Source organism: Apteryx mantelli, chromosome 18 (genome assembly GCF_036417845.1).
Source record: "Apteryx mantelli isolate bAptMan1 chromosome 18, bAptMan1.hap1, whole genome shotgun sequence".
NCBI classification, from domain to species: Eukaryota; Metazoa; Chordata; class Aves; order Apterygiformes; family Apterygidae; genus Apteryx; species Apteryx mantelli.
In genome coordinates, this window is record NC_089995.1 from 13,128,020 (window position 1) to 13,147,718 (window position 19,699).

At 37.0% G+C, this 19,699-nt stretch overlaps 2 protein-coding genes across 2 annotated transcripts in view; both read left to right on the forward strand.

Moving 5' to 3' along the window:
• Nucleotides 1–7,835, forward strand: part of SPO11 (SPO11 initiator of meiotic double strand breaks) — a gene marked incomplete at its 5' end in the record, with an annotated part of 43,190 nt that extends 35,355 nt beyond the window's left edge. The window contains 7 exons of the mRNA XM_067307967.1: nucleotides 1,207–1,243; nucleotides 1,466–1,575; nucleotides 2,523–2,622; nucleotides 5,689–5,726; nucleotides 6,014–6,090; nucleotides 6,300–6,411; nucleotides 7,094–7,835. Coding sequence (XP_067164068.1) covers nucleotides 1,207–1,243; nucleotides 1,466–1,575; nucleotides 2,523–2,622; nucleotides 5,689–5,726; nucleotides 6,014–6,090; nucleotides 6,300–6,411; nucleotides 7,094–7,213 — 594 coding nt within the window. The remainder of the gene's footprint in view (nucleotides 1–1,206; nucleotides 1,244–1,465; nucleotides 1,576–2,522; nucleotides 2,623–5,688; nucleotides 5,727–6,013; nucleotides 6,091–6,299; nucleotides 6,412–7,093) is intronic.
• An 828-nt stretch (nucleotides 7,836–8,663) lies between these two features.
• RAE1 (ribonucleic acid export 1) lies at nucleotides 8,664–18,821 on the forward strand. Its single transcript, XM_067307692.1, has 12 exons — nucleotides 8,664–8,767; nucleotides 9,320–9,416; nucleotides 9,575–9,679; nucleotides 10,574–10,666; nucleotides 11,617–11,703; nucleotides 12,835–12,921; nucleotides 13,187–13,258; nucleotides 13,720–13,827; nucleotides 14,845–14,951; nucleotides 15,032–15,107; nucleotides 15,680–15,874; nucleotides 17,466–18,821. Exons 2-12 carry the CDS (start codon nucleotides 9,327–9,329, stop codon nucleotides 17,550–17,552), a joined length of 1,107 nt encoding a protein of 368 aa, XP_067163793.1. The 5' UTR covers nucleotides 8,664–8,767; nucleotides 9,320–9,326; the 3' UTR covers nucleotides 17,553–18,821.
• Nucleotides 18,822–19,699: the final 878 nt, after the last annotated feature.

Genomic DNA, 19,699 nt, shown 5'->3' on the forward strand with positions numbered 1-19,699 from the left:
AACTGAGCCTCTATATTTAGAGAAAGAAATCTCTTTCTGGACCCAAATATCTTCTCATTTACACAAGTTTAATGATGTTACTCTGTCAGCATAAGGGCTGATACTCTCTTCATGGGCCCAGCATTGCATAACCAACAGTATATAACATGAGGCTGTTGGGTCTCAGAAAGAGCTCATTATATCACTTATACAGGATTTACAGACATTAGAAGGGCTTGTATTGCCAATTAATTTTACCAAAGGCGGAAATGGACTAAAGAGAAGTTAATAACATTTTCAAAAGCAGTCAAGAGCCAGAAGTGGACTGAAGAGATGAGATTCAGCTAATCTAGTCCTAAAAGTTTTCCCTATAGGCATGTAGAATATGAAAGTGGGAACAGAATGCAGACCTCCTGAGTGTTGTCATTGTTTCCTGGAAAATGTGTCCATTAGAAGCCTAAGCGGGTAATTTCAAAATGGAAAGACAACCTTAGCTGCCTATTTTACTTTGTTTTTGTTTAAGCACAGCCTAACGACCTCTATTATTAATGCTGTTCTACAGCTCTTCATATTTTTATTTGTTGAGTTGTTCCACTCTGGCACCTGAGGTAATCCAGCAGTCAGAAGTAAAAACAGACCACACACTTCAATATATACATACTCTTTTGCCAAGTTCTTCCTCCAGTTCCTGTTTTCTCATCCATATGCTTGCCAGATTGAGCTAATCCTAATATAAGATGTAAAGAAAACATTACTATATCTTAAAATAATTGCTACAAAACAGTTATAAAATCAGGTTATAGGTTAATAAAAGAAAGGATTTAAAGGTCTTTCAAAAAGAATGCTTAGATGGTTTAAATCCATATTGAATTTGCAATCTTCACACCCAGCTGACTATTTTCTGGCTAAGACACAAAATCAATCATCGGGACAATGTTATCTCTGTAGTGACTGTATGAAGAACAATCTTTTATGACAGTAGCACAAGCACACTTTTGAAAAGTATCTTTTAATAACAGGAGGACTCCGATACAACCATATAATAGAACAGGATATAAATGATTGAATATGCTCATAAAGCAGTGAAAATGTCAAGAATGATCTTGTATATAAGAAGATGAATGGTTGTTTCAGGATATAATTGTGTCCTTCATTACCTAATGTTGTTATTTTAAAATAGATCATTTTCTCTATTTAAAATGATTAATTTCATTTTTGTTGTTTTAGGCAGTCACTGTGCCGTCTAATGTTGAAGGAATTAAAAGTATCCTTTGAGCAAGAACTCTCATTGTAGACTGAAAAAATAAAGTATAAACAAAGAATATTCCAAGTTAAACAATGTTTTGGTAATTTTTTCTTTGCTTGTTGGCTCTGAAATTGAGTCATGAACACTGCCTTTGGCTCCAGAATATGTATTATAGAGCATTCAGGTTTAATTGATTTGTGTGATGGATCATTTTACATGCAGCTAGCCTTAACATATAAGATTTAATCTCACATGCAAAATTTATGCTAATTGTAGAAAAAGATGCAACTTTTCAGAGACTCTTGGATGATGACTTCTGCAGTAAATTGACCCCATGTATAATGATTACGGTATGCATCTGACATTTCATATTGTCTAGCTAGACTTAACAATTTAAATGATACTTTAGCATTGTAGTGGTGCTCAAACTTAGTCAAAAGACTATAATAAAATTAATAAGGAACATGTCTTACAGTAATTTTTTTTCATTTTATTATCCTAGTAATAGAAATACAAAATACACATTCTAAAGACTTATTCCTTCCAAAGATCTCCTTAGAGCCTCTTAACTTATCAACTTCATCTACTGTTGCAAAGTAGCTGCCCTACTCTTTCTCAGAAAGATTTCTTAACTCTTGAGTCTCCTTTTGTTCTTCAGGATCCTAGCTTTAGCAACGCTATAAGAAACAGAATTGTTCAATTCTGAATTGTAATGAAAGAGCAATGGAGTCTGGAAAATTAATAGGAATGTGTAAATTGAATATGCGTACCCACATGTTCTGGGACAAATATTGCCCACAGTGAGGAAAACCTTATCCCCACACCTAAAAGAGATAAGCATTTATACTATGCAATATACTGTACATGTACCGAGTACCAGTTACAGTCAGCCATATCAAGAGCTTGTTTTATGTTATTTCATTAGTGCCATAAATATTTTAAGAGGAAAAAAATGACCTTTTTCTTTTTACACCAGCTTATACAGGTATCAGAGTACATCTGTATGTCAACTGCCAGGCCTTACAAATTAACTTCTTACACAGAGGAAAGTATGATGCTTCTATGGTCCCTGTAATCCAGGACATCTGCCATGCTGCTTCCCAGCCCTTGTTCCTCCTTCCCTCCCCATGGAGCCAAAAAGGAGCATACAGCTTTCCCTGCAAAATAGCTGCAGGAGAAGTATTTCTGCCAGTGTTTTGTTTGTTTACTTGCTTTTAAATGACAGATGTAAACACATATGTTGCCAGATGTTGTTTTAATTAATTTTAAAATGTCTGCTCTTATTTTATTTCCTTAGGGAAAAGGCGTACCGGATCTTAATACACGACTTTTGGTCAGAAAGCTGTGGGATACATTTCAAATTCCTATTTTCACCCTTATGGATGCAGATCCACATGGTATATCTTTAGAGTTTCAATGACATAAAAAGAAAGATTATTTAGAATCTTTTTTCATACTCTTATGAGAAGGCGTTCATGGCACAGAGTGGGATAATCCAAGACAATCAGAAGGTTGCTGATTTATGCAATTTAACTGAGACATCTGCACTGTCTTAACAATAATCTGAACCTTGTGCCTAAAAAAAAAAAAGGATTTTTGATAGAATATGTGGCTCAGATAAGAGCTAGATTTTCAAAGTATCTGTGGACCTAAAAATGAGAATAAAAAGGGAATTTTATGATCCACAGCATGATTCCACTGATTTTAATGGGAGTTAGGCACTGGGCCACTTTTGAAAGTCTCAGGAGATCCTAGCTACATCCTTGTAGAGCTAAATACCTTTGAAAACATTGCTTTTTCAAGAATTCCAACTGTTGGCTATTATGCTCCTTTTCTAAAGTGAAAGGAAGTAACAAGAATTTTTGTAAACATTGCCCAATTTGGAATAAAGCAGAATTTTTAACTATGTTATAATTCATAGGCAGACAGACATGAAAAAAAATGTTTTGAGCAAAGTGAGTCTTTTACTGATTTTAGAGTAGTTAACAGTCGTATCTTCAGCGTATAATCTTATAATTCAGCACTTGTGATATCAATATTTTACAGTAGTGAAAGGTAGAAACTGCAAGACTGATGCCAACAGGAATTAAGTTAATCTTAAAATGAAGGCTGTGCTTACAAATCAAAGTTTAAAATTAAAGGTATGATGACTCATCTCGAAATAGTTACCTGGATATTGCTCCATTGGACATTTCAGATTTCATATTTGGCGATTTTTTTCTACTGAAAACATGAACAGCCATGAATTTCAGACTCAACAGTCATAATTTTTGCAAAATTCACAGAATTTATCTTTAAGTTATCGATATCACAAGTACGGCCCACAGGGTATTTATAAGTTTTGGGATTTAAAAAGAATTACCTGCTCGAAAGCTAAAATACAAATCTTAAATACAGATTAATTTAGAACTTCCTTTGTTACTGAAAGGTAAATGGTTTTTCATTTGCACCCTACCGTATCAGAAATATCACAATGGCAAAATGTTTCCTCTTTTTTCTGCAAAAACTGGGAATGTGGCATGAAATCTTAAATGTTCTACATTCTTTCTTTCCCACTATATGGGAGATGAAATGGCCAGATTTAATGTATCATGGAATATTTTTTTGTCTTTATTTTTCTGACAGAGCTGAGGGGAACCTAAGAAGGTCAGAATTCCTGAAGGTTATATTGTTGTTACTGGAGGGTGAAACAAGCTTCAAAACCCTGTTCTGTGGATTCAACTGCAGAACAGCGTGATAGCATATATTTAGTTTTGTAGATAGTCTTTGAAATGAGACTTCACAAAAATTATTTCTTGGTTCAACAGATTAGTAATTAGGAAATAGTTAGGATATTGACGGAACCTTTGTTGTGAAGAAATGGTTGAGGGAAAAAAGAAAAAGTGAAAAAATGTACAGCTCTGTAGCTGGTATGCTTTAAATAGTAGTCTCCAGTATCCATAATTCAAGATAAATTTGAAATCTGAATTTTAAGCCAAAACCAAGATGTAGTGACACTCTTTAGCATGCACTCAGTGAATGTACTTTTGATAAAAACATATGCAAATATTTGGTAATTTTTTAGTATTATGTACTAAATGTCAGTATTTTTTTGCAGAAAGTTCTGAGCAGCAACTCGGTTTAAAAATAAAAACAAAAAGATCTTAACTCCAAACAATTCATTTTCCTTTCAAAAGTCAATTATCAAGTCAAAAAGTAAATCTGATTGATTGGTATAATTTCATTTCAATACAAGCATACAAATTGGCTGTGTTTATGCCAGGAAAATAAACGCTGGACTATTCTGTTTTAAAAAGAGTTAAGTTCTTTTACACTAGAACACTGAGACTTTAAGCATGTGTAAGACTGCACTACTGATGATTCACAGAATTGTTTAAATTGTTTACATATAAAATGTGTTTTACCTATGAAATAGGTAAAATACATACCATGTTTTAACAAGGCCTAAGTACACAGCTCCGTAGTTTTGTTTTGCAAGATGCAAGCTCTCCGGCAGCCTATGGCTGAAATTTTGACTGAAGTCAATGAGATTGTTATCAGGCACTTTAAGAAGGTTGTGTTAACTGTAATTGCTGTAATTTTCTCTAGGAGATTTGGTTGATTTTTACTGTCCTTTAAGGATATTCCTAACAATCTGATTTCTCATAGGGACACTAAAAGGTAAACCTGTAAACCTGAAAACACCTCAAATTATTTTCATTATAATATTAAAACATAAATAATATTTAAAGTTTAAAATGAGAAGGATGAAAAATATAATAATTAACTTACAGTCTTAAGCTATCATACCTACTAAGGTTAATTCTGAAGAAAAAAGCAAGATCCAAAGGATCTGTTGGGCATGTGTTGTTGATCTGCATGTGTTCACTGTGTTCAATATCCTTCAGCTACTCCACATGTGCAGACCCACTCAAAAGCACATGTACAGCCACTCTTTCTGCATAAAACAAGCCCATTACATTCTGGCTGTGCTAGATTCACTGTGCATGAGCTATTCTATTACATCAGCAGTAAATCTGAGATTTCCCTGAAACATCAGATTTACAGACAGAAATTCTCTATATATCTACACTGAATACCTCCTGGAAACAAAGGAGATTACTACAAAATAAGAAGCAGCTGCCCAAGGCAATACTATTGAGAGATATGGATTACACTGGACAAAGAAAGACCCTTTTCATGACAGTTGTTGGACAACGTGTAAAAGAGCTGATTACCCTTGTTTCTGAAATGACTATGCACAGGCAGTGTGAAACATTTAACTATATAAAGGTGACATATTATGCTCAAATTTTGATTGTATTATTTTGACATGCTCTAAAGATAATTGTAAACCATTAAGAACCTTATTAATCATAATGCCATAACTGTTATGCCATAGAATTGAATTATTAATGCAGTCATCTTAAGCACACCCAGCGTATAGATAAACAGACTCTTGACATTTTGTATTTGTAAATTAGGTATAGAAATAATGTGCATCTACAAATATGGATCTGTGGTGAGTATGATTTTTCCACTTCAAATATATTTGTTTTGTAATCCAGTCTTGAAGCTGGGATATGCAAAATGTTATAGCCTTTTTTACAGTGGCTTTTGCCCTTTATTTTTTGTTTCAATACTAAAACACAGTTTTTAGGCCTTGTGTATCTGCAAAAAGAGCTTCCTGCATCAAAAAGAAATTTGAATTGAAGAAATAAAATCTGACCATAACCTAGGAAGGCATATTTCTCAAATTATATAAACTAAACAGACACTCAGTGTTATAGCTGACCTTTCTTATTTTAGTCAATGTCTTTTGAAGCCCATCATCTCACCGTTCCATCTATAAAGTGGCTTGGTCTTCTTCCATCTGATCTCGAGAGGTTAGTTATTTCCCCAAAGAAACAGAAGTATCCTTCTCTTTCATAGACAGTAAATGCAAGTAGCAATGAATCTTACTTAATGCACAGAAAGATGGCTGATGATCAAATCTATTAATGTTTTCATACATTATTTTGATTTGTTAAAAGAAAGCTGGAAACAATATTTTTAAAGTAGATGAGAAAATTTAATAATTGTGTTTTCTTTTCAGATTAAATATATGCAAAGATGCCCTGATTCCATTTACAAAACAAGATCAAAATAAATTAGCAAGTATACAAAAGAGACCTTATGTTGCTCGTCAGCCAATGTGGAAAAGAGAAGTATGTATAAACCGATCGTCTCCTATTTCTTATTCCCCGCAGGCCAAATCCTATCACCTGCAATCCTATTCCTCTTTATGATGACAAACTTAGTATAGCAGAATCAGTAAGGTTTTGCAGCTCTAGAAGGCAGCAAGATTGAGAAAGTCCATGCCTGCTGTCTCTCTGAATCAGTGGGCCTCGATGGTCACAGTCCAGAACTGCCAGTGTTTTAAGCTGCCATTAGTCATCTGATGATCATATGCTGTACAAGGGATTATACTGCTTTCCTAAATACTGTGGAACATATTACATCTTTCAAAGAAGGGGAACGTGTAAAGCAGTCGCTTACTCTGTATTTGACCTCTGATCCTGTCTAGAGCTTTTAAACCATATATCTCAATTTAGGAATATATTGTGTGAAATGGTTAGCAAGGAAGAAAAGGTATTGTGTACTTTCCCTCTCCTGTTTATACTCACTTTATTAATTGCTTATAAATATGAGACGCACACTGGAAAGCACGTGAACATATAATAAAAATCAGTCTCAGTTCCATGACAGGGATTTTGCAGCACCATTTCCAGTAATGTTCTTTTTACTCTATGGCTTTATGTGCACATCCAACAAATATAATTGTTTAAACAATTACAGAATCTTCAGTCAGGCTGTTAGAGCATCACAGGTTAATTTGTTCTTTTTTAGCTGGAAATTATGGCAGCATCTAAAATGAAGGCTGAAATTCAAGTTTTAACTTCTCTTTCATCAGATTACCTTTCCAGAGTCTATTTACCAAACAAATTGCAATTTGGTGGATGGATATGAAAGCTTGTTTGCAAACGAACTGTTTTCTTGATACTGATTTATTTTGTAACAAGCGTAGAAAAATACTGCTTTTTTGTGTTGAGCACTCTTAGAAAATCTGCAAAGAGAAACAGGGCTTTGTTTCAGTTTCTTGCTCATTTTCTTTATCATTGTATCTAGCATGTAATTTTGATTGTCTCTTTTTCCCCTTTCAAACCACAGAAGAAATGACAACTCCTTTACTGTTTTTTCCATTCCGTGGCTACTGCACTGTAACAATCCCAAAGGCAATGGGAGATACATAAAAAGATATTTCAATATGTTCTTTGTAGAGAAAAAAACGTTGTTATACTTGCAATTTAAAAATGTGTCAAGGGCTCGCTGACCCTTCTGTCTTAAAGCACAATCAAATGATGCTATTATACCATCCTTTTTATTTTTGTAGAGAGTAAAGGACTTTGTTAACAATTTATTGTATGTGCATACTGTTAGAAATTATAAGTACAGAACTGTGGTATTTTGTGTTCACTGTGAATTTAGACTGAAAAGTCTGGGATAGTTCTTCTTTACTGCCTATCTCAAGCAGCTGTAAATGTTCTGACAGCAAATTACTACCTTATCTTCTTTCAGTGAACAAGTAAGCAACCAGATGTTAGTGATTAGAATTTAATAAACAATCCTGTTAATAATGCACATCTTAACAGAATCCCTTGTTCATTTTCTCTATTTAGTTGGCTCTAAAACAGTAAAAAGGACCAGGAAATAGTGACTAAAGTGTATATTAAATGAATTTTACATGAAGAAAGCAAATTGACTGCATAAAAAAAATTTATTAGCACTTTCCAGAATTGATATGATCTACACAGTCATTAGCAAATAATATTTTCAGTAGACATATCTAGTGTGTTTTTTTAACTATTGCTCCACCAGTATTAAATTTTAAAGGAATAAAAAGGAATTTTGATTTACTGCACTGTAGCAGAGTTATCATATACTACTAATTTCTGCTGTCTAGTTACATAAATAATCTTGATCCAAAGGTAATACAGAGCTATTTAAGCAGCAGGTGTGATAGCCATTACAGTAAAAGGTCCAGGTTCAGTCACCAGACCCGCGCTTAACGGCAGCTTTGAAGCAGAGATGTTCGCTGTCTGGCGTTAGGGAAGACTTTATCTTCGTGAGAATAGAAGAAGTTTCCAAAACACTTGGAGAAGCGGTCTGACAACAGTCAAGTCTACTGGAATTTAAATACACTACGTTTCCCCGTGTTTTAATATTTATTGCGCTTGCCGGGCGGGCGGCCGCGGTCACCCCGCGCCTGCGGAGCGCAGCGCTGCGCCGAGCCGAGCCGAGCCGAGCCGAGCCGAGCGCCGCTGCCGGCGGGGCGGAGCAGCGCGGCCCGCCCCCCCCCCCCCGCTGCCCCACGGCGCAGGCGCCACCACTGCCCCCGCCCCTCGGGCCGCGGCGCCTGCGCAGAGCGGCGCGGCCTGGCCTGCCCTGCCCCGCTCTGCCGCCCGCCTTGGCCGCCGGGCTGAGTCGCTGGACGCCGTGAGCCGCAGCCGGCCCGCCGCCCGGGTGAGTGAGGGCCGCCGCCGCCGGGCCTGCTCCCGCCCCGAGCCGCCTCGCTTCGCCTGCGCCGCCTCCGCGGCCGGCGGGCGCCCCGGCCCAGCTCCAGCGGCCGCCGCCCCCCGCGCGGCCGCCGCCCCCCGCGCGGCTGCCCCCGGCCCGGCCCCGTCACGGGCGCCCGCCGGCAGGACCCCCGGAATGGCGGTTGCGGGCGGTGGCGGCGGCGCGGCGCCGCGCCCCGGGAGCGGCGGGGGTCTGCGGGCGGGGGGCCCCGCGCCGCCCTTGCTCCCCGCAGCCCAGCGGGCGCCGAGGCGGGTTTCGGGGGGTCTGAAGCCCGGCAGGTGGCGGCGGGCGGCGGATCCCGGCCGCGGGGCGGGTTCTGCCCAGCGAGGCACCAGCGCCTCGGCCGCCGGGGCAAGCGCGGCCCGCGGACTCGGCGTCTTGCGCTGCCGGGCGCCGCCGCGCCGGGCACAGGGGCGGGAGTCCCGCCTGCGCGAGGCGTTGGGGGCCGCCGCTGCCCGCGGCCTTGCGGGGCTCAGGAGGCCTCTCCCGCTTTTGCAGGGCGAAGATGAGTCTGTTCGGATCAACCTCGGGCTTCGGTACCGGCGGTACCAGCATGTTTGGCAGCACAACGGCGGATAACCATAACCCGATGAAGGTAGGTGCATTCCCCGCCGTGAGAACCACTGTTCTCTCTGCTGTGTTTTAATGTGTTTTAACAGCCCTACGCCCTAACTCACCACCTAGAAGTGATAGGATCATAACGGCACAGTTTTTAGATGTGGCTAATTTTATTTCATCTTCTAATTTTTATAGGATATTGAAGTGACATCTCCACCTGATGACAGCATATCTTGTTTAGCTTTTAGTCCACCGACATTGCCTGGTAACTTCCTCATTGCAGGATCATGGGCAAATGATGTAAGTACTCTTGATCAGACCTACAGAAGGATCAAGTGGAAGTGTTGGTGCCTTAAACTGCAAAATGTGATCCTAAAAACTTGTGCCAGGATACCTGTAGGTTACCTGTAAATCTTTCGCTTTGCAGGATTGCAAAATTTGTTTTTTAGTGCCTAGGCAGTAAGAAGTTTGACATGGCTGAGCTGCTTTTGCTGAGGAATTTGGTTATGATCTTCAGTTTAGTCATTCCTCTGCTGTGTTTCTTGAGCTCCAGCTCAGGAGACGTCAATAGTTTTCCTATTAGATTTTTATTACTCCGACTTTTTTCTTTCTACCGGTCTGTTTTTTAGCTTCATTTTCTGAGAGGATTAGGCTAACACAGTTATGCATGTGATTTCCAGTGGACGAACCACGAAGGCACTGGTGAATCTTAGCTAATTTGACAGCGTAGTTTCAAAAGGATTAATGTCCACCAACCTTATTGAAATTTCTGTTTGGATAGAAGCGTGAGATCCCAATCGATACAAACGGGGAGGGCAAGACTGGAATTTAAGCTCAACTGTTCTGTTTGGTCTGTTGGCTGGAGACCTGCACGTATACCGCTGAGATGTGTACAGGAGGCAGCTTCTTCCTAGCTGACAGTTACAGATTCTGCAGGAGAGCACTGGGAGCTGTTACACGATCATAAAGTACTTTTTTAGGGAAAGTTGAAGTTGTTCTTGGGTTGAGGATATATGGCTCTCTGGATGAAGGGAACACAGAGGAAATAAGGTTTCATTAGTTTTGTAGAAAATGTTTGATATTTAGAATCATTTGATTCATTAGATTAAGTATGGTTAGGATCTTCAAGGACAGAAATCTCTTAAGTTTTTCTTATTAATATGTTAACATCTGTGTATGCATCTCCTGTTGCAGGTTCGCTGCTGGGAAGTTCAAGATAATGGACAGACAATTCCAAAGGCTCAGCAGATGCACACAGGGCCTGTACTGGATGGGTGCTGGAGTGATGTACGTTCTCATTTAAAAAGAAATTAAATAAACTCTTTTCATCCAAAAACCTAAACAAAACAGCATGTGGTTTCCAGTAACACCACAGTGCCAAATGTAGATGCATCCCATGATTATTTGATAGGCTTGTTATTGTAACTCTCTGCTAAGCAGGCCTTAATGGAATAGACTAACTTGGCCAGATAGGAAGGGTGAAAGTCTGTTTAAAAGAAAGAATATATTTAAAACTAGGTAAGAGCTAGTACAGTTTTCTCTTTTGGTTTTAAAGTAAGCTTAGAAAAGGCCTTGAACTGAGGACCTTGAATCTAAAACAATACTATATTTTAAGCTGAGTTTCCATGGTATGTTGTTTGTATTTTGCAATATATGGTGTTTTTTTTCCTAAGATTTTGCCAAACCTATGAGATTCTGCAGAAACATGTTTACAGCAACAGTGTACATTCTCTGAAATTACCATTACCATGATTGACTAGCAAAATGTTTAAGGGCTGTTATCAGAACTAAATGTTTGCATAATATTTCAAAGTACAAGAAAAAAAGGGCAGTGGCAAAATTAACTACTATTTTTTTTCTCTCTCCTTTTAAAAAATTTGCTAACTAAAATGAGTATTTTTCAGTGTATTTAACTAGCCCTTGTGTGTTTACTCCTTATTTTGGGGATAGAATTTGTGTTTGTTATTGGTAGATAGGTATAAGGAAACAGTAATGGGCAAGTATATAGAAATGTCTTTTTTTAGAAGTTTATGGTGGCATCACTTAAATGCACAACCATAATACACAATTGCAAAGAAATTATCACTTTCATATTTCTCCTTTTTCTTGCAGTCCATGTACAAAACTATCCCTTTTTTATTATCTTACTGTTAATATTACTAGAAAAGAACAAGACTTAACAGTTTCTAATGAATAGTACATGTTAATTAATCTCTTGGATTTTTAATTGTTTTTAGGATGGGAGTAAAGTGTTCACAGCTTCCTGTGATAAAACTGCCAAAATGTGGGATCTCAATAGTAATCAGGCTATTCAGATCGCACAGGTAAGCAAACCCCAAATGGTTTAGTGGTGTTTTTTTTTTTTTCTACTTTTATTAAAGGCTACTTTTATAAGCTGATTAAGGTAATGTTTAGTGCTTCCAAATTAGATGAAGTGTTTGTAGGATGCCTTTTTTTACATTGTTAGCTATTGAAGTGCGCATATATGAGGAGAACTGCTGTCAAAGTGATTTGAATAGCCTATGCCACATTTTCATGCATCTTACCTGAGAGAGCTCTTTCCATCGCTGTGGTGAGCTCGCGAAATCATTCAGCTGCAGGCTGATTGCTGTCTGAGCCTACGCTGTTCTTCGTCTTTCTCCTTGTGTTGGGTACCTAGTCCGTCCTATTGCTTACCTCCTGCTTTCATTATAGATTGTTCTAGTCTTCCTTTTTCTACTTAAACTTTGTAGGGGAGAGAAAATTATAAGACATGGCTGAATTCACTTTTCAAGTATCAGCTTTCTGCTGCAGCAATAGCAGTCAGGAATTATAATTTACATTCTGATTTTAGAAGTGAATGTTCATAGAAAGTGGTTATGGTGACTAAAATGAGTTATCAGTTACACAGTTTAAGAAAAGAGTATTTTCACTGATTGCTTTTTCAAGCTTATTTGAGGTGAAAAAAACTCAGATTTTTAAATTTTAAAGTCTTGTTGGTTTAGTGGTTTAGTGCTGTAGCTATTCTCAGAAGGAGCATTTTTTCACCAATTAATATGGTTTGTTATTTCTTAGGAAGTCTTGATTTCTAGCATGATGAACAATATCTTTATAAACAAATAGAAAGCCCTGTTGTTTGTGGTTCATATTTCTGCTGTGGCCATTTCCTGTGTAGGGTGACTTGATAGTAATTCTTTGCTTCAGGAACCTTCCCCCCCCGCCATGGGTGTTTTTACAATGCTGAACAGCACAATAAGGTCATGATCCACAACTTTTATTATTTTAGTCGCAGCAGTTAGGATGAATCCCTTTTTTGAATGCATAAAAATACATTATATATACCCATTATTTTTATATATATATACATATAAACATATATACACACAAATATATATAAAACATATAAAAAATAAAGCATAAGCAAGAAATGTGTACTGTTATTTTAGTAGCATGTGTTTGTCCTGTCTTCTCTTCAGCATGATGCTCCTGTTAAGACTATCCACTGGATTAAAGCACCAAATTATAGCTGTGTGATGACAGGAAGCTGGGATAAAACTTTGAAGGTATGATTTTTACTTGAACAAATGGGCACAAAGGGTGCTAATATCTGTGCTTAAAAATATTTATGTAACATGAAAATATTTCCTTAAATACACTAATACAAAAAACAGCTTAATGAAGTAGTCTGACATCAGGCGTTGCAGTACTCAGACTCTAGACAAGAGTGAAACAACTTGGTAGTACTCGCTTTTCCTTTACTAAAGTAACTTGTATGGTGTATCCTCCACTCCAAGCATAAGCTTGTTCTTTTTTTTTTGTCTCCATCAGTTCTGGGATACCCGTTCACCAACACCTATGATGACGTTGCAGCTCCCTGAAAGATGTTACTGTGCTGATGTGGTAAGCCAACAAAAATGGTAAACTAGTGTCAGCTGGGTGGGCTGGAGTATTAATAAACTTGACAGTCTTTGTTCGAAGCTTCTCTAGGTTAGCACTAGATACAGACTGTTAGTATTTGATCTCTGGGTGACCTTCACAGTAAAACATAAACTGATTTTCTTGATCAGGCTTCTAGAGAACAGGCGTTCGTATCATACAAAGCACCCTTAGCATCCCTTTTAATATCACAAAGACTGAATCAACGCTAGGGCTGAACTATGCTATTTCTGAATCAGAAGATGTGTCTACTGCTGAACTTTGTTCTCTCTCTTCTCCCCCTTTCCTCTCTCCCTCCCCCGCTCCCAAAACCAGTCAAATTCCTATGATTTCTTGATGGATTTGTGTGCAATAATAAATAGAATCCTCTGTTGTGCTATTAACACAGCTTTCTCTCTTCCAACGTATTTCACAACTTTATCCAGGTTCATCCTATGGCTGCTGTGGCCACTGCAGAAAGGGGTTTGATAGTTTATCAGTTAGAGAATCAACCTTCTGAATTTAGAAGAATAGAATCTCCTCTTAAACACCAGGTAAATGGTTATATTTATTGCAAGTGTGTTTATTATACAGACTGAAGTTTTGGACCTGTCATTTTTTTAGTAAAAACAAATAATGTTTCAAAGACTGAGTTCTTTATCTTGGTATGGCACATGTGCCAGTTTGACTTTCATTATGGTGGTATATTAAAATAAAATCCCACTTCTTGCAACTCTGCCTGTATTTGCAGCCTATGATGAGACCACATGAATTGAAATGAGTTGCTTGGAATACCCTGAATTAACAAAAGAGCTTTGAGATTGCCTTCTTCCTTCCTCCTTTATCCTCCTTTTTTTAATTCTATGTACAAATCTATCGTACATGAAGTAAAAATAATTTCAGTGGCATTCCTTACGAAAATAGGAGATGACAGAATATTTAAATATTAACCAAGTATAATCATGATGCTGTTGTCATATTAAATAATTTTATTTTGTTGTATGCACAACATTAACATTGAGCTTTGTCGTATCCTGCAGACCTGTTGTATGCAGGGGCTTTGCGAGAGAAAGAGGAAGAGAGCCTGCTATCGAGCCTTATTTTAATTCTGGTTTTGTTTCTTCTGGTTGTTTGTAATTTTGCAAATGGTTGTAGTCTGCACGTATAATGACAATACTTATTCCAAGGAGGTGGGATTAATAATATTTCATTAGTATTTGGTATTCTAATGTATTGTTGAAGAGATGGAGATTTGAGAGATCTTCTAAGTTTAGATCATCTAGTATTCATAATATTCCTAGGTCTTTTCTTCTCTTGAGGTATTAAATATGTGTACTTTATTTTTTCTACTGAAGAAATCTCTACTGCTGATCTTCATAAGGATTTAAGAATGTAAATATTATGGCTGAAATTCTCAAGAGAATTTGACCTATTTCTCAACCTTGTTTGTGTTTCTGCTTTATTATGCATTTGAATATGTGGTGTTTCATGTCCCTATGCAAAACAACCAGCATTCAGAAAATCGCCCTCAAGCTTTTGTCTAAAATGCTCTTTATCTTTCTCAAACTTAGCATCGCTGTGTTGCTATTTTTAAAGACAAAGTGAACAAACCTACTGGATTTGCCCTTGGAAGTATTGAAGGAAGAGTAGCTATTCATTATATCAACCCTCCAAATCCGTGAGTATTAATTATTAAGATATTATTTATTTATTGCTCACTTTACAATGAAGAAAGTAAAAAGACTTCTTATTTTTCAGTGCAAAAGATAATTTCACTTTTAAATGTCATCGCTCCAATGGAACGAACACATCAGTACCTCAGGATATCTATGCTGTAAGTATTCAGCACGTATCCCTGGATCGTTTGTACAGTGCAGTTAGAGGCTATATATGCTCTGTGTAGTCCTTTAATGTAAAATTTGCTGTGAATTGTTTGTTCTCCTTGACCTTTTATCCTGCCTAAAGTTATCATAGATTTGTGCTTAAAGAGCAGTCATATTCACACATTGAGAGGAAAGACAAATTTGCTTTTTTTTTTTTTAAAACAAACCCTGGATCAACTATTTATTAAATCCTCTTGGGGGGGAAAAATACTTACTATGTCTTTTTGTTCCATCGCACTTGTTAACTATGTTCATATGGAACACATCCTTAATTTATTATTTAATGGGATTATGCCATTGAATTCCTAGCTATTACAAAAAAGGATGCTTGTTGCTTTGTTTTCGTTTCAAAATTGTATCTGTTAAAACATTAAAAAAAAAAGAGAGAGAGAACCATCTCTAGTTAGTTGCAAAAAATCTTCCATGTGTATTTTCTCTCTTGATATTCAGTGCATGTGTTGTGAGTGTTCCCATTGCCTGCATATACGTGGTGTTTTACATAGCATTTTGCATGATTTTGCAGGTAAATGGGATAGCATTTCATCCTGTCCATGGTACTCTTGCAACAGTAGGATCTGATGGTAGATTCAGCTTTTGGGATAAAGATGCACGAACAAAGCTAAAAACATCAGAACAACTTGACCAGCCAATATCTGCCTGTTGTTTCAACCATAATGGGAATATATTTGCATATGCTTCCAGTTATGATTGGTCAAAGGTAAGAAAGGTTTACACTTATATTCATACTGGCGGTCGACAACAAATAAGACTATCCTTTTCACATGAGGCTTTCAGTGTTCTTTATAAATACTAGGACAGTCTTCCTTATTTCATAGGCATGCCAGAAAACTTAGAGTGACTATTTTAGACGTCTGTCCAATGAAATGCAACACTGAAGTGTTACGTTCTTTGTTTGCTAGTTTCGGTTTGATAAGGTTGCTAAATAATGCTCTCTTGCAAATGTAGATAAGCAAAATGTAAATTACATGATTTAAAAATTGCTTCTGGTTGCTTGCACACATTCTGCTGTGGGGAGTGTCATGGGACAATATGGCAGGCAAACGGGTTCTCACACATCTGGAAAAGTACATCTCTACTCCCCATGCAGATTCCTTTTTTAGTTTTAAAAAAGTGGCTGTATTGAACCACTGTTTGAGTGCCATATACTAAATTTCTGTTACCATTCAGAGCAGCTTTCTGGTGGCATTTATTTATCTATTTTTTTCCAGAATTGACTCAAAAATAAATCATCTAGAGAAGATAGAATCACAACATAGTGTAGCATGTCGAGGATTGATTTTTCTTAGTACTGTAAAAAGGGACAGCAAGGTTGAAATGTAACTGATTTTAGTGGAATGGCAACTAGAGTTTTACTTTCCTGTTATAACTAGTGCTTTTAAATTTGAGGAGGATGTTACTTGTGGTTTTGACTGAAATTCATATAGAAATCACACAGATGATCTCCATTACATGCCAGAAAGAGATCAAAATTTAATTTACTACATTGTATTGAGTGTTGTGAATGCTGACCAAAGTAAGATAACTTTGTTAAACACTGGAACAGATGAATTCTTCTGTTCTAAATATGTCTCAAGTAGATTGCAATGATAGGTACGTACCAAACTATCTTTCAGATCGGTAAATTGTAAACCGATATTAAGCAGTAAGTAGTAATTCCTTTCTAGAACCATTTCTGTAAAGTAAAGTTGGTAACTTTCAAGTTGTGCATTGGATTTTAACAGTTTTACCAGTGCTTACTTTCCTTGCTTTTGAAACTTTTGTACTGAATTGGTAATGTGTATGCAAATAGTGTCAATATGTCGAATAGTGTATTTGCATCTGCAGTTGAACAGAAGTATTTTTGCAACTGCGTTTAGAACTTCAGCCTCATTTTGAAAAAATCTGTTTCATTTAAAACATAGGAAATGGAAAGTGAAATTGGGGCAGGGGTTTTAAAGTTTAGGTTTCTTCTCTGCCTAGAATGACCTTTTTTAAACTCATAATTGAGCTCCTACGTTGCATATATAAAGTAGGGTTTAGAGATATTTGGTTATTTTTATGGAACATTTTCTGTAGCTTAAAAATGAACAAATACCATTTAAATCTTACTTTGTATGTACAGTTCTTATAATTACTTGTTATAGTAAGCTGTTTCTAATCCACTAATGTTGTCCAATAGTATCTGGTCTTAAAGACTTGAAGAGTAAACCTTAATAAACCAAACTAATGCAATATGCTTATTCTTATATTTTAAGATAATGTTATTTCCTCTTTGAACAGAGTAAATACAGATGATTTTTCTTTTTAAGGGTCATGAATTTTATAATCCGCAGAAGAAAAACTACATTTTTCTGCGGAATGCAGCAGAAGAGTTAAAGCCTAGGAATAAGAAGTAGTGAGTACGAGTCTGACTTGTGTTACTCTACTGTTTTTCTGCCATTCCTGCCCCTGCTCCACTGCTCTTCTGCCATTTGTGCCCTATTGCGCCACGGTTCAGTCAACTTTGGATCGCTAACATTTAGCAGGAACTGTATAAATTACATTAAATGTGTTCTGACTTGCTGGAGAACATCTTTCAAATTAGATATTCTGATGTGTATAAGAAAGAAAGGCTAATATTCACATGACTTACCACTGTTTGTTCCACAGCAATAATGTAATTGCAACAACATCTCTAAATCTGGGTTAAGTATTCCTGCTTAGAAGCGCAAGGATTTGTATCTATGGATTTATTTTACTAGTACTATGTTAAAAATGTTCATTATAATAGTTCTGGAGAAGTTGTATAAATACTGTATTTTTTGTAAGTACTTGAAGAATTGCAAATAATTCTTCTCAAAGGAGGCTTGATATTACTTATTATTCAGGGTTTTTTTCATTGGTTTCTAATTTTTAAGATAGAAGTATTGTCTACTGTATGCCAGGAAGAAATGCCTTGCAAATTGTTTTCCCTCATTTTCTAGATGAATTTGGTAGGTATGTAAGTGGCCAATAGCAGTGACAGAACTCAAGATGGAAAAGATGGACACTGTGCAAATTCCTCTTTCCTTCTTCCTTACACTCCAGCAATGCAGGTGAATTTTGAGCCACCACTACTCATGCTTATTCTAGTCCAAAGGAGAAACTGCCATTTGTGCCAAGTGGTATAGTGGTATAGTTCAGTAATGTGAGCAATCCGTTAAAGGTTTTGTTTTGATCACCACCAAACCAACGTATGCAAAATATTTGTGGCCTAAACTGCTTTAAAACTGACATTTTTAAAGTTGGTTCTTTTAAATCTCTCTTACCATTTTTTGTCCCTTAACGGGTTTCGGAGTGAAAAATTTTCATTTTTGTATTAACTAGAAAATAGTGCTGGTGAGTTTCATCCTGATCAAAAATGCTGTGAAGCAAAGTTAAAACAATGTGGGTCTTTCTGACTTGAATCTAGCACTGTTTACTTCTAACTAGCCCGTTGTATACATGCCAAAGTTTTCTTTTTAGAAGTGAATGCTTATTATTTCTGTTAACTATTACTTGTTTGATAATGACTAAATAAAAGGAGGGCAGCATGTATAAAAATACCTGTCATATTGTAAAAATTCTCTGTAAACTGTATGTTGTAACACTTATGATTATGGATTCATGCTACATTTCAAATAAAATTTTTACTAAATCCTTTTTTATATTCAGTAGTTCTATTTTAATAACATAGGCAAGGTGTTGCGCTTCACTTCTAAAAGCAGCTTCATGTCCTCTCACTGCAATTCAGATATGTTTTCTAGAAACAAAATACTTTTCCCCCAACTGCATAGGTTGGAAATCTAACTCGTTTTCCAGTTGCTCTTTCTTATGAATCATTCCTGTGGTTTTGCCTCAAAAAATTAAGAGGACTAGTGTTAAGAATAAAAGCCTTTTGTTTCATGAGAATGAATCAAGTTCCTTGCTATCTCAGCCGCCAAACACCTGACAATTTGTCTTTAGTACGAATGAATCATACCTTCCTCAAAATCTCTAGCTTAATGGTCCCTTAACTTCAAACTCCTTTCTTTGCAGTGTTCATCAGTTCTTGCTTGGTGTATATTTGAGGAAAGTTCATGAAACATGCTGCTGATATTTGGAGATGCTCTTTGCTGGGTTTTGTTTCTCAAGATAGATTTCTTCCTGCTACTTCTGTACTTTATGTGGTTTTAGTTTTTACATTCACAGACTATTCATTTCCTTTAAGATAGGAAAGAGTTCCCAGCTGCTACAGCAATAGCTGGTCATTTGCTCAAACAGCTCTTTTGTTTTTGTTGAATGTCATTTTTTAAGATTGTGTGTGCTTGTTATGCCGTAATCTTTGGCTGTACGCGCATTTTTCCAGTCCTCCCAGTCAAATGAATACCAGCAAGCACCTAGCAGGCTCAAGGTTAAGTGTGTATAATCACTGATGGCAAAAAAAGAAAATTACAATCTCCTCTGTGCAGAACTCCCACTGGTGTAAACAGGGAAGAATGAACTGTATTGTCTCTCTTGCTTAAAAAAAATCTATTTCTTTGTTTAAATACTTAACAACATGGAT

Coding starts and splice junctions, on each gene's coding strand:
- RAE1 (XM_067307692.1), top strand. CDS start 9,327: ATGAGTCTGTTCGGATCAACCTCGGGCTTCGGTACCGGCGGTACCAGC. Junction 14,952..15,031: donor TATATCAACCCTCCAAATCC/GTGAGTATTAAT, acceptor CTTATTTTTCAG/TGCAAAAGATAATTTCACTT. Junction 15,875..17,465: donor CCAGTTATGATTGGTCAAAG/GTAAGAAAGGTT, acceptor TTTCTTTTTAAG/GGTCATGAATTTTATAATCC.